The sequence below is a fragment of the Pezoporus occidentalis genome, unplaced genomic scaffold (assembly GCF_034315485.1).
Source record: "Pezoporus occidentalis ecotype Australia unplaced genomic scaffold, CSIRO_AGI_Poc_V1 ctg37, whole genome shotgun sequence".
NCBI classification, from domain to species: domain Eukaryota; kingdom Metazoa; phylum Chordata; class Aves; order Psittaciformes; family Psittacidae; genus Pezoporus; species Pezoporus occidentalis.
Genome location: NW_026915691.1, coordinates 5,067,820 through 5,081,688, shown reverse-complemented (window position 1 = coordinate 5,081,688; position 13,869 = coordinate 5,067,820). Strand labels below are relative to the sequence as shown.

The following is a 13,869-nucleotide window of genomic DNA, read 5'->3' as shown; positions in this document are numbered from 1 at the left end:
TGACTCAGTTCTATTTTGTCTTCCTTGCTCAGTGTAGTAACCCACGATCGTTGCACTGTGAAGAGGGACCTCACTCCTGTGACAAGCTGCCCGGCTGCTGTTATATTTGCATGGTTCTACAGAGTGACCTTTTGAGAGCAATAGCATACAGCTGTAGTGTCCCAAAGAGGTGGCTTTAGTGACAAAATCCCTAGTCTAACAGGTTTACAACAGAAGTGAAACGTTACAGACGGGCAGTCAGGAGCTGGATCGCACTATGGGGGAGAACTTGTACATCGTGTAATCACCTGAAAATTTACTCCAGCCTGTCAAGATGCTAGATCATCAGACAACATCATAAACCAAATGAGTCAGGGCACTAAAACAAGGAGGATATCCACTGATCTCATTATTTTCATACCTAATTATACAGTGCTATTGAGGGAGAACTGAGCATTATGCTGAAGAATCCCATTTCATCACCTGTCCTAAAAGATAATTGTGTTTAATTAGGACTTACAGATACCATGGTGATTACTGATCTATAAACACCCAGGGTAGACCTGCAGATGAGGTGCCATAGCAAGTGCATCCATTAAACAAAATTCAAAAGCTGATACTAAAGTGAGATGACAAAAGTTGAGTTGTTTTAATTTGCCATTTGACTTTTAGCTTTAGCACTTTGCTGCAATCATCTGCAATTCCTCTGCTGTGAACCAGCAGGCAGAGAAACAGCTGCTGATCATCCCTTACTGAATTTAGAAACCTTTTTCTTTAATCCAGGGTTAAATATGCATGAATGGGAAAGACTGGTGACATCTATAATGGTAAAAGCTGTCCTTTTCTGTATGAGGTCAGGTCAGCAAGAAAGAAGCAGAAATACAAGCATGGCTAGTCGCAGATAAAACAGTAAAAACTTTTCATGGTGAAAATATTTCTTGTAATGCATGTTACGATGCATTTTCCAATGAATTGCACATTGTACTTACAGTCAAAGAAGCTGCTGGTTACCTTGTCCCAGCACAGGTCTGGAGGGGCACTTGCAGCAGGTCAGAACACAGGAAAGTTGTCCTTGTCCTGCAAACTGCCTGTGCTAATGTGAGTGGGAATACTTGGGAAAAGTGCCAGATCAGTGAGTGTACTTACCTGCGTCACACCAACTATCCCTGGGAGTTTATGATCAATTTTCCTTTACATTTCCCATCGTAGACAGGGCACCATGATTTCCTGCACACTTGCCCTGTTCTGTGCTGACTCAGATCACAACTGAACTAATCACATAAAGCTGAAAGCATCCATCTCTCTCTATTGATCTTTTGGGGAATACAACCCCCTTGGAATAAAGTATTTAACACAATAGTCACGAAGTTAGTGTGAATTACTGAGGGGGTTTGTTTTTTTTTTTCAAGTAACCATGCTTGGAACAAAAAACTCCAGCATTTGGAAGTGATGGGATTCTTGTATAAAAATGATCATTAACTAATCTCACCTGAAATGCTTTTCAGCTCATATATTCACTGCAGTGTTTGTCTGTAAATGGTTGTGAGTGGAAAATGCAGAAGTAGTACTTTTATGGGGAGGAAGGGGAAAGACTTGCCAAGGGGCTAAGTGGAATGATAAATTGCTTGCCCGCTCAAATTATGGGTATCCAGTTTCTTGCATTTTGCAGCTCTTCCTTTTTGTGGCAGGGAAAAGAGCTGAACAATTTAGTATTTCCAAGTGTGTGCGAGGTGTGTGCACATGGCCAGCTCAGCACTTAACTTGCTTAAAAAGGAATGCAGCAAAAAGCAGATTTGACAGCTGCTTGATGAGTCAATGTCAAGAGGAAATACTTTCTTATTGCACTGCACTGCATGGAAATAGAAATAACATCCAATAATGATAACTGAGAGAGGGAAGTGACTAGGAAAACCAAATGTCCTGATCAGTATATATTTAAAGTTGTCATTTCAGTTTAGGCTGCCTTACCCTGTGTGACATCTGTGTCATCTTCTCACTCCCCCAGCTCATCACTCAGATGGCTCTGCCACCTCCAGATCCACAGTTTGTTCTCAGAGGTACCAGTGCTGCAGTCCACACTCTGCATTTCTCCTGTGGAGGCCAGGAGCCCGATGTCCCTGTTCTTTTCTCTGGGTAGGTAAACCTGGATTTCTGGCCGAGTTGAACATCATATGGACATTTCTGTTTAATCCACAATTTGTCTAGATAATACATTGTATCTGGAGAAAACAACGAAATACCTGGTTTGTGACTGAGGAGGGTATTACCTTTGTACATACAGCTTCAGCTTTAGGAAAAAAATATCAAAATTATCAGACTGTCTTATCAGACAGAGGCCTCACTGAAAGCATCTGTTCTTACTGCCAGGTCTGAGAATGGGCTTATCCATGTCTGGAACCTGAAAACACACAGAGTGGACACGGCGCTGGATGGCCATGGGAGAAAATCTGTCTACTGTGTGGAGACAATGGGCGGTAAAAACAGGCTCCTCAGGTTAGCAAAGCAAAGCAGACAAAACCCGGTGAAAATACTCTTGTCTCTGTGCTGTATGTGATTGAAGCGGTGGGGTGGAAAGGGGGGAAAAAAAGGAATCTTTTATTTGTGGAGTCAGTGGAAGTCTCTCCAGTGCTTAAGGAAACGTAGAAAAGTACAAAAATACAGGGAAAACTGTAGAACAAAAAGTGGAAAAAATGATGTGATTAATTTCTTTATGATGTACACGTGATGACATCATGACAATTGGGGTCCATAGTGGCTTTATTACTGCTCTGGGATCAGGTGAGGTCTCTGGGTAAAGGAAATACAATTGGATTTGAAGTTGACAGGTGCTTCACAACTGGTTCTCGGGCAAGATCAAAATTTATATACAGAGGTTATAAATGGGAGAGGGAGAAAAGGTAAGGAAGAGAAGAATCAGAGATGGAGAATGGAAGACTGAAAATGAGCAAGAATGCTGAGTTGTATGCCTTTGCTTTGTTGCAAAATATCTTCTGTTCTTGTTTAGCAAGGGAAGGAGAAGATCTGTGTACTTTGGATTAGACAGGTGATCTAGAATAGATGCCAAAGTGTCTGTATGACTAGGAGGTGTTCTGACATGTTTATCTGGAGACGACATCTCTTATAATATACAGTGGAACTCATTAGCATTTATATTTGTTATCTGCTTAAGTACAATTATCAACACTCTCTCTCCCCCATAAAATCATAGTGAATGAGCACTGTTTGTATAATTATAGAGTTTTTCCATACCTCTATTTTTGCTGTATAACAGTTCACATAGCAGTGCAATTTTAGGACAGCAGTTGTCTGTACTTTTTCTGTTCAAAAGCTGAATCACAACAGTTCCTTGCAGTACCCCATTGTTTGTATGCCCAGTGCTATAGATATTTGGACAGTCTGTCACTCAGCTGAACAGCAGGTGGGAGTTTCTGTATTGTTGTTGAAGTCGTCTCAACAGTCTGTAGATTTGCATCTACCTCTGTTTTGGTTTCATACTTCCACAAGGTGATACTGCTAATTAAAACAAGAAATGGGTAAGGGATTTTTCATGACTCCTTGTCCCAGGTGATAATATAAGGACACGTATCCTGTGCTACTATAGGTTGTGGACTGGAAGCTTTGTTTCAGGGGCAGTGGGATCATGTAAATCTGTAGCAATTAATGCTGTGCCCTCTGTCTGCTTTTACTGTCTGGGAGCAGCACACAGACTTTTGGGTGGGACAGAGGTGTGCAGAGGAGTCTGTGAGCTGCTGTGGCGAGGCAGTGATGCAGATGCTGGTTCTCTGGTTTTGAATATTTTAACCACGGTGTTTCATTGTTTAATTCCTGCTACTCACTGCACCAGCAGTACCTCTCTTGTGTCACCACACACACAGAGCTGTAAGCCTTCTGTGCTCTCCCTGTGGCTGTGGGAAGTTGACTGTTGTGTAACTGTAGCCTTTTATTTATCTTTGATGCGGTCTTTGTTGTCTGGCTATTTGTCTTTCAGATGTCAACATACCTGACATTTCTACTTCATTGCTAGGGTGAAAGTGTTGAATGTGTTACTCTCTGGATATTTTTGTTTCCTTTAGATTAGCTCTAATAAAAATACTTACACTTTACCATTTATGATGAATATGCTCAAATAGTCATGAAACTTCAGAAATACACACACACATATAAACAGCATAACTGTGTTTGATCAGGTCCCTTTTTACAAGGAAACGTGGCTAGCTGTGACTGCAGGGTACCTGACTCCCCCTCAGGCCCTTCCTCCTCCTAGGAACTTCTGAACCTACTGGCCAGTTGTGCAGCCAGCAGAAGGGTGGTTGTCTCGGTGGTTCCCAGATGTTTCATGGAAGACCCTGTCAGTACCCCACAGAAGCTGTACAAAGCTCACTCCTTCGCTGCATGTTAAAGACCCTACTTTGAGATACTAGCCTGCAGGAGCCAGGCTTTCTCAGACCTGCTGCTCATGGATAACTTGTTTTACTGTAACAGTCAGGGTCGTGACCAGAGGATCTGCTTGTGGGATTTGGAAGAAGGACGGACTTCAGTGATGGATTCTGTCTTTACGGAGAATGTGGGATTCTGCAGATGCTCTTTGTTAATGGTGGCACAGGGACGCTGGCTAATGGCCATGGCAGCCAAAGCCCTCGAGGAGGTAGGAAGTACCTTTTTTTCTGAGAGATTGCTTTTGGTTTTGAAAGGAGATAGTTGAGAAGGGGAAACTTCACTATTCTCAAGTTCTCTGCTGAAGAGAGGGCAGAGCAAGGAGCCTTTGGGGGTCCTAGTCACTAATTTTACCTGCCAGAAAGATGACTGAATTCTATAACTCAAGCTCTGATAACAAGGATACCACCCCAAGATTGTCTAACATGTAAGTATTTGCAGCTGCTGCTGATCTTTCATGTGCAGGAGTTTTTAAAACTCTTCTGGTGCTGCTCAATACTGTTGAAGGGGAACAAGAGTCCTTGTGGGAACTAATGGTCAGAAAGTCTGTCATCAGGTGGAGGTACTCATCCTCCATCTGAAGCTGAAAGTCGTGTTTGGTGAGAGGAGGGGAGGTGTAGGTGATTTGTAATGCAATGCGTGGTCTTTCACCCCAGGCTAATTCTTTAACTGGTACCTTGGCTGGAAATAGTTGAATCACTATTAGCAGCCAGAGGTTTGCTCAGTATGAGATAATTGTAGGGTCCCTTTCAGTTCCTACTGGGTAAGTCCACGTCTAAAACCCATTATCACAGAATCACTGACTGACAGCTTTGTTGTCAGTTTCCTCTTCTGCTTTGGAGAAATCGTATTTTTGTTTTCTTTGAAGGACTATTTGAGGACATCACACAAAAATTAATTATTTCAAATACTTGACATCAAAATACCAAAAAAATGAAAAAATAAAAAGTGGCATAAATATGAAAAGAAATATTGTTGCTAATTGCAAGGTCAGATGCTTTTCTGAACTATGGGATACGTATCTTGAAACTGAAAGTTGCGTATTTTATAGATGAAGTAATAAGTGGGAATGGTGCCTGTATTGTAAGAAAAAGTGAATTTTTTATTATTCAGAAGTTAAGCACATATTTAAGTACTTTGTTGGCTGACCGCCAGAATGTTCTGCCTTTTACAGAACTGACCAAGCCTGTAGATACAACCACTGTACCAGTAAATACAACCATTCCCGTACCTTGTTCTGATCAAACAAAGGCCTCTCTCCATTTTACAGCAGTGCTCAGTAATACCTCAGTTGAAAAAACAACCTGACAAGTGCGTTCTTGTGTCAGCCAGAGAAGAGGTTTTGTGTCAGGCAGAGAGTACAAACACACACATTCTGGTAATGAACAACTGAATAACCACCTGATCCAAAGAGCAGGCGTTCACCCCAAAGTCTCTTACAACTCATCTCTGTTTTATTTTCATTTCTGTCCTTGGGCCCTGCAAACTGATAATGATTTGCTGTCTCCTGAGGTAAGAGTTCCACTCCATGTATGAACCTTTGCATTAGAACTGTGTCGGGTTTCAAGACATTCACATAAGCTCCTATAATATATAGTGCTTCCAAATAGGCAGCACTGTGTGAGACACAGTACATTTGCAGCTTATGATTAAAATTAAGACTTAATAAGTGTTTATGCTTGGCTGGTGCCCAAAAAAAGAGTAATTTTGTCTTAAAGCAGGTTCAGTCCATAAATAATGAGATCTGAACAGGCATTTATTTGTTCATGATTGCATTTAAATCACCAATTATGAGTTACATGCACTTTTCTTGCCACTTTGCCAGAAACATGTTAAAAGCTTTATTAATGTGAAAAAGAAAAAGGGTGTGTTTCCTTGTGGCCAGTTTTAGCCACCCAGGAACACTATTAACCTCAGGCAAAGGCAAATCTTTCTCCTATTAAGCAAAACCAATATAAACACAGAACTTCAAGTTTTAGGTTACAGTTGTCAAAATATATGAAATAGTATTTATTTCTAAGGCTCAGTTGCCTCTAATGCAGACAGTCTCTGGAACTGTCAATCTAACACAGGCAGCTCATGCCTGCTGGCCTTCTGCAGAAAGCTTTTCTCATCTTTGTGCTTTTCTTTGTCCTTCGCAAGCCCAGCTGAAGCCCTTATACCAGTTTGTCCATTTCTAATCAAGGTAAAGTGAAGGAGATGGGATTTTTTTCTTTTAACCCACAGACTTGTGTTTATCAGAGAACACTTATCCTTCCTTATTATGTAAAAGTTACAGTTTCAGTGTTGTCTTCGAGGCAATGCCCTTTGGAGGGCCAGTGATGAAAGATGTAAGATGAGAGCAGGACACCATATTTATAGCCCATTTCCTGCAATAGCTAACTTGGTCATTATGTTGATAGCAAGAAAGTTGCCAAGAGAAAAGCATCTTTTGTTAAGAGTGTAGCTCCGAAGAACAGAATTCCCAGATGATTAAACTTTGGTCTGTTCATAGTTTTGGTCTACATCTTCGCTGCAGCCTCCATTCCTCAAATCTGGAGGATAGTTTCCTGCCCCATCGCTAAGTGGCTTTAGGAAGTGTATATTGTGTTTATCGACTTGCACTCCTAGAGTGCAGCTGGCTTTTGGCAGGCTAGCTGACAACCCCTAGAAATAGGAAGATGTTCTGGCAAGCTTTGAAATAAAGGTATGGGATTGGAAAGCCATTGCAGCTGCCGTGGTCCTGACTGATGGCTCCCAGAGGAGCCATATTTGTCTAATACCTCATCTCAGATGCTTAAGGAAATTCGCGTGACTGGGGCTGTCCAACAGCACTGTTGGGCTTTTGCACATTCTGAAATAGCCCAGAATGGCTGCTGGTGCTGCGTTTATAAAATGTTTTAAGTCCTTTAATTTTATGAGATAATGCAGACCATTGTTTATTTAACTAAAATAAAAGATCACCTTAGTGATTCAGTATGCTTGTGAGAAACAGCAATGCTCCTGGCAGCAAGCTTTTGATACCTAAGAACTTCTATTTCTCCATAGTTCGAGGCTGGAGAATCAGCCATAGTGAGACAGTGCTGTGTCAATCAAGAGACTCGAAACCTTCCCGTGCCAAATTGCAAAGGCAGGCTCCCCTGATCTTGCCTGCCGTCATCCTGGGGTGGAAATGAGCTACTTCCTTGGCAGGAGAAAGACATGCCCAATGCTAAAAAAAGAAAAAAGATGATCCATAATTCATTACCATCAGTGCAAGTAACAGTGGAAGCTGCTGAGTAGACAGAGAGCAGGTGTTTAACACAACATTGTCTGACCCCCTGTTCAGAGCGGGGTCAGACAGTGTTGCGTTGAACATACGTGTGTGCCATCCCTGCTCCAGCCTGCATTAGCAAATTCTGGTTTACATTTGTTAGCACAGTCAGCTAGTAAATAAAAAATCCACCTTTGATATATCCATAGTGCCCATGCAAGCTGTGTGTTACCATGACAGAACAGAGGAGACAGTGCAAGTGTCCACGAGCAAACATAACAAATAATTAGCCACAGAGATGGAAAAAAGGGCAAGGGAAAGGAATTGGGGGAGTGTTTTCAGATGAAGCAGTCTGCAATATCATCTACTGTATGCACAATATCATCTACTGTACAGAAAGAACACTAACACAAATTAACTAGAAGGGGGAAAGAAGAGGATGTGTTCATTCCAGCAGTTTTGTCTGGTCTTTCCTAAAACAATGACTGTATTTAGATAGCTGTAGATTCCCCTACAATTCCAACTTAACATGCATTCCTGTTTCCTCCAGACAGTTTTTACTGGAAGAGCTTAATACTAACCTTAATCACCTTAAAAGACTTGTGTTTTTAACAGCAGAATTTTGACCTGGAGCTGGACCAAATACTCTTGTTTTCCTGATGTCAGGTTCAGGTTTTGGAGCTGCCATCCAAGACGTCAGTCTGTACCTTGAAGCCAGAGGTGGGTGCCAAGCTGGGCATGCCCATGTGTCTGAAGTTATGGCAGGTAAGGCAAGAGTGCCTGCTAATTGTGAAATGTTTTCCCTGTGATTCATTTTATATGAAGCACATGAATCTTTCTTCACTTGGATTTTGATTTATTATCAAACCAATCAAGTAATTATACTATTAAAGGGGGGAAAGATTTGTGAACATCCTTAATGTAACTTTCAGAGCTTTCCAAGCTTTAATGGAAGATTTGCAAATGCTCAGGAAAACCTTTGTATCCTTAGGATAGATACGGTTTTTGCATCAATCAAGAGGAAAATGAGTGACTTACCAAAACTAGTTGTTTGATATGGTTTCTCACTGCATTAAGAACGATGAGAAATGATTGGGTTACTTAAAAACACTGATTTTAATGGCAGGTTACATTCACTTCAATGCCCTCAGGACAAGGAAGCACTCTATGAACATTTCTATTCCAGGCATACAATAGGAACAGTATTTATGGTAGCTTTGACTTTGGACAAAAGGTAAATAAAAGCAGTTAGTGGAAAAAAATAAAACCCTAAACGTATTTGTAGAGAATCAGCCCATCATGTTTATGGGGTGCCTGCAATGAAAGCCACGTAATACAAAAAGGTGGCAGTAGAGGGAGGAAGGAGCTTAGGTGATTGGCTCTAAATTGCAGGAGAATTGGTGGCAAAGCTGATTCCCAGTTTAATCAGTTGGCTGAGTCCCAACCACATACTGTTACAGGAGTGCACTGCCATCCGAGCTGATATCAGGTATGTTGTTCCTGCAGGTTCGTCTGAACATTTATACTGGTTTCAGTTGAAAAAGTTATCAATCAGTTGTGAATTTGAGGCCTTGGTGTCCTCATTCAAGGTCCTGGTGTGACTGAAGTCAGGAGGAATTCAGACAAAACTAGGAGAGGCCACAGTTCAAGTCCCTGTAATGCTGTAATTAAAAACTGGGAAAGAAAATGAAATAGACTGATTAGGCTTTTATTAAACAGAAAGTTTCTCCTAAAAATGCAATCAGTGTTCAGTGCTCAGTGAAATGAATGGGGCTTTCTGTCTCCTGGACATTTTTTAATAAGGTGAAGATAACTGAGGAAATGATCAGTGTTGAAAATTTTGTTGCCTTTATAAGAAGTTCTCTCTCTTGCCATGTTTTCTACATGCACTAATATTGCTATTCCTCTAGGAAGCGGAGCAGGTGCAGAGTCTTAATTTTATGTAGGTTTTAATTTTGTTGCCAATGGGGATAAAGCAGGGAACTGGGAAGAGGTAAATTATTCCATGCAAATTCTAGCTTTGGAAAGTCACCGCAGCTTCCTAGACTGCAGCAGGCCAGGGCAGATAATCCCTCACAGTCTCACAGCAGGGCATGCTCTTTTACAAATGAGTGCAACTCGGTTTAAAAGTGTGTGGGAGGAGAATACTCTTAAGGGCAAATAATTGCTTGTGGTGTACCAGAGTGATGCTCTGCATTCTGTTCTGTGGTTTCACTGGAAGCGGCACACTGAGTAACCGTGTAACCATAAAAGCAGAGGAACACGAGCTAACCCAGCTGAAGCCCTTCCTGTTTAGAGGCCATCCAGGATTCCTTTGTGCATTACTGTATTGGGCAATATAGACATACCCGGGAGATGAGCTCTCCCCAACCCATCGCCTATGGGCAACGTGTTGCCTAAGAGATTATTTGATGTTGCTTATGGCACAGTAAATTAACAAGTTGAAACAGAAGCTGACACGGAGAGAGCCACATAATGGTCTGAAGGAAGTATGCTTGTGGTTGTTGTCCAGCAAGAGTCTGCGGGCTATGGCCATGTATCATATTGTTCTGCATGCCAGTAAACAAAGATCCATGAACCAGGGAAACCACAGCTTACCAGCAGCACAATGAATTAGAAACGTTACTATAGAGCAGAAGGAAATTGTGGCTTAGGTTAGGCTTGTAGATTAAGCCTCACCGGCTTAACCTAAGCAGTTAAAAAGCCTGTGGCTGTTTATTTTGTTGTTTTGAAGCTTTTCCCCCTTATTTTACAAAGTCTGTCCTTAATTGTATGTTTGTACAACAGGTTTTTGCCTTGTGAACGTTCGTATTCCTAAATATGTTGTGCCTTCAGCTTCACACCTTCCTGCTATTACTAACTGGGTGGAGCAGGATTTGTAGGAGTAAGAATAGGCTTCCCTTATATTTTTTGCGCTCCTTGGGGAAGGCATCATGTTGCGTAACGGTGCAAAAAAAAATGCAACAGGAATAATACATGTAGAAACTGGAAATGCAGAGTTATTACTTTATATAAACTACAGCAATTATTGCTGTTGAGCTGACAGCACGTCACCTCTTCTTCCTTCCTTGACAGGTATCCAAATGCAACAACAAAGTGTTCTGCTTAGGAGGAACAATGATTTATATTTTCATTTTTCCACTGAAACAGAACATGAATGGAGAAGACTTTTCACCAGAAGTGTCCGTTATTAGGAACTGAAATAAACAGGCTGTTGTGAAAGCACTGCCTGATGAATCCAGGCATCAGCTTGAGAGGTTCCCTCATCTTGCAATGGCCTTTATTGTTTAAGTTCAAGTACATGTACTTATCAAAATACTACACTTCATACAGTTAGGAAAACTTGGGAAGAAGTAGCAACCTTCAGTTCATAGAAAACAATACTTTGCTTTCAAAATAGGCCAATCTTAAATCTCACTTCCAAGTTACTGGGTTTCAAATCTAAGCTAAGATACCCACAGCACCAAAAAACCCAACAACAAAAGGTTTTGCTTTGCTTTTCCCATAACACTGAGCACTCACTCTTGTCTTAATGAGGGTTATGAGCACCTATGAAAATCTGCTGTCTGGTGCTGAGTAAAGCAGAGGAGCTGACCCTGCCCACCCATATCTTGTGGTGTTGGCTAATGGAAGCTCTATCTGCTGTAGAGCCGCAGGGCTCTGGAGTCCTGTGCTCATAGAAGAGCAGTACAAATAAGGGGGGGTGGATGGGGTATGACTTTGTTTTGCTTTGAAGGTTTACCCTTTACTGAATATAAATTAAACCTGGAATGTTTTTATCATTCAGATTTATTTTTTTAACTTCAAAACCCAGGTACTCTTCACCCAAAATCATAGAATCATAGAATAGTTAGGGTTGGAAAGGACCTTAAGATCATCCAGTTCCAACCCCCCTGCCATGGGCAGGGACACCTCGCACTAAACCATCTCACCCCAGGCTCTGTCCAGCCTGGTCTTCAACACTGCCAGGGATGGAGCATTCACAACCTCCCTGGGCAACCCATTCCAGTGCCTCACCAGCCTTACAGGAAAGAATTTCTTCCTTATATCCAATCTAAACTTCCTCTGTTCAAGTTTTAACCCTGATGGTTTAACTCATATGTATTGACATACATTCATTGCTCTCATGTTTTATTATTTTAGCAAATAAAAAAAATTGACAGAGGAATCATGCACAGTTCTGGGCACTACAGGAGACCTTTTCTGTGGGCCTTCCTACCCAGAGCATGTTCCCGGCCTTCTCAAAAGAAAAGGGATCTTAAAGCAAAGAATGAGGCTCCTGCAGGATCCCAGTTCAGAAGGGTGATAAAGGGGATTTCCCTTTGCTTTTCCTTCTTCTAAGAGGCAGTTTTCTTCTCCACACAGTGAGATCCATTCCTCATTTAAACCCTTCTTAAGGCTGAATAAATCTGAGGAAAGAACATGAGGCTTTTACTCAGAAGTCCTGTTACCCAGACCACCCATCTCTTGTTAGTTTAACTACCCCTAGAACAAATAGTAACCAGTGGAAGAATTGTCTGGACCATTAATAGAAGCATTGAGCCTTTGGCCACTGCAGGCTGGTATCCTGCCATTGACAGCCAGCTGGTTTGAAGAACTTCATTCAGTAATGCAATACCAGTAAAAGGCAAGTCTTTATAAATGTCCTTACACGTAATTTTGAATTGAATACGAAGTAAACATATCCTGAAGGATCTAAGAGTGTTTGGAAAGAGCTGAATAACCTGGATACATTTCTTAGACGTGCCTGCATGCGGTGGTTGTAATCCCAGTGTTTGTTTTTGGTGTTTCATCTCGTACCAAAGAGATAGCTGGCATTAGCAGATGCCTGTTTTGTAGTTGCTTTGCATCAGGGATTTGCATCTTCACTCACATACCCAGTTACTGCTTACGGGGTCATTAGTCTTTTGGCTGGAGCAATGATGAATATTTTCCTTAAGTGTGACATGTAATCCAGTAATGTTCCCTTCTTTGAGTTATTTCAGAGGCTTAAATAAATTAGGTGTCTGCCCAGGGTGCCATGGCCCTTGGCCTGTGACATCATTAATCAAAATAGCTCTCAATTGGTTACAGTGGGACTCGGGCGCCTGTTAACCCCTTGGTGACTCACCCTGAGATTCCTTACGGGAGGCTCAGTGTTTACCTTGAAGCACTGGGTAATTGATCCCTATGTGTAACCCTACACTTGGCAGTGTGAAACTGGAATCTTTGGGCATGGCACTTCTTTCAGTGTCCATGCGGGTTTGTATAGCTTGATAGTAACTCACTTGCTCTAGGAATTTTTTTAAGGAGCAGAAAGTTCAGGCCACGAAGGAAAGCTGCTGGAAACTTCAGGCAGCCTTTCTTCAGGTGCTGTAGATGTCAACAGTTTGGATTTGCAGAGAGAAGTTTTCTCTGTGTGTGTGTGTGTATATATGTCCATGTTAGATACATATATATATGTATATATATATACATAGACTTTATGTGTAGATATAAAAATAGGTGCACGTCAGCAGTTAGTAACACTTTGTGTAAACGGGTGGACTATGAAGCTTTGACATTCAGACTTGTAAATTTTTCACTTGTTCACCAGTCAGCATTTCCATTTATTTTCTTGGTGTTTGGACTGAAATGGGGACAGTCATTTTCCCAACAGACTGTTTACTTTTCAAACAATTTTACTTTTCCCTCAATCAGCTCAGCAGTGATTCACAACCTTTGCTTCTGGCTGGCTATGAAGATGGATCAGTGGTCCTTTGGAATTTGTCAATGGGAAAAGCATTGAGCCAACTTGCTTGCCATCAGGAGCCAGTGATGAGCCTTGACTTTGACTCGGAGAAGGCCAAGGGGATCTCGGGCTCATCTGAAAAGGTGCTTAGCATCTGGAGCCTCAATGAGCAACAGAACCTCCAGGTCAGGATCATTGGCCCTCTAGTGTCATTTATCCCACTTTGCACTAACAGTTTGATAGACTAAAAAAATATTTAGTCATGAAGAAGAGTTGTTGCAGATCTCTAGCTAATTAATCACAGACTGGTTAGAATGTCTGTGCTATGTGACTGGACTTAGCACAAGATGGTGAGGATTTAAAAAAAAAGGCAAAAAACCCCTGTCTCACATGTTTCTGGTTTTACCAAAGTTGCAACAGGCACACAAGCCCAGCATTACTCAAGCCATTGCCTCTGTATCTTCATTTATCACGTTAGTAGTATTCAGCTCTCAGAATGTCCTAAACATTATAA

General features: G+C 41.5%; 2 protein-coding genes across 7 annotated transcripts in view; one reads left to right on the top strand and one right to left on the bottom strand.

Annotated features, from left to right (window-relative positions):
- Positions 1–13,869, bottom strand: part of COMT (catechol-O-methyltransferase) — a 363,876-nt gene that overhangs the window by 104,462 nt on the left and 245,545 nt on the right. The window lies entirely within an intron of this gene.
- GNB1L (G protein subunit beta 1 like) overlaps positions 1–13,869 on the top strand; it is a 66,682-nt gene that overhangs the window by 47,781 nt on the left and 5,032 nt on the right. For all 6 annotated transcript variants that reach the window (XM_062631481.1, XM_062631480.1, XM_062631483.1 and 3 more), the window contains 5 exons: positions 1,985–2,112; positions 2,347–2,472; positions 4,462–4,624; positions 8,312–8,410; positions 13,325–13,540. In XM_062631481.1, coding sequence (XP_062487465.1) covers positions 1,985–2,112; positions 2,347–2,472; positions 4,462–4,624; positions 8,312–8,410; positions 13,325–13,540 — 732 coding nt within the window. The remainder of the gene's footprint in view (positions 1–1,984; positions 2,113–2,346; positions 2,473–4,461; positions 4,625–8,311; positions 8,411–13,324; positions 13,541–13,869) is intronic.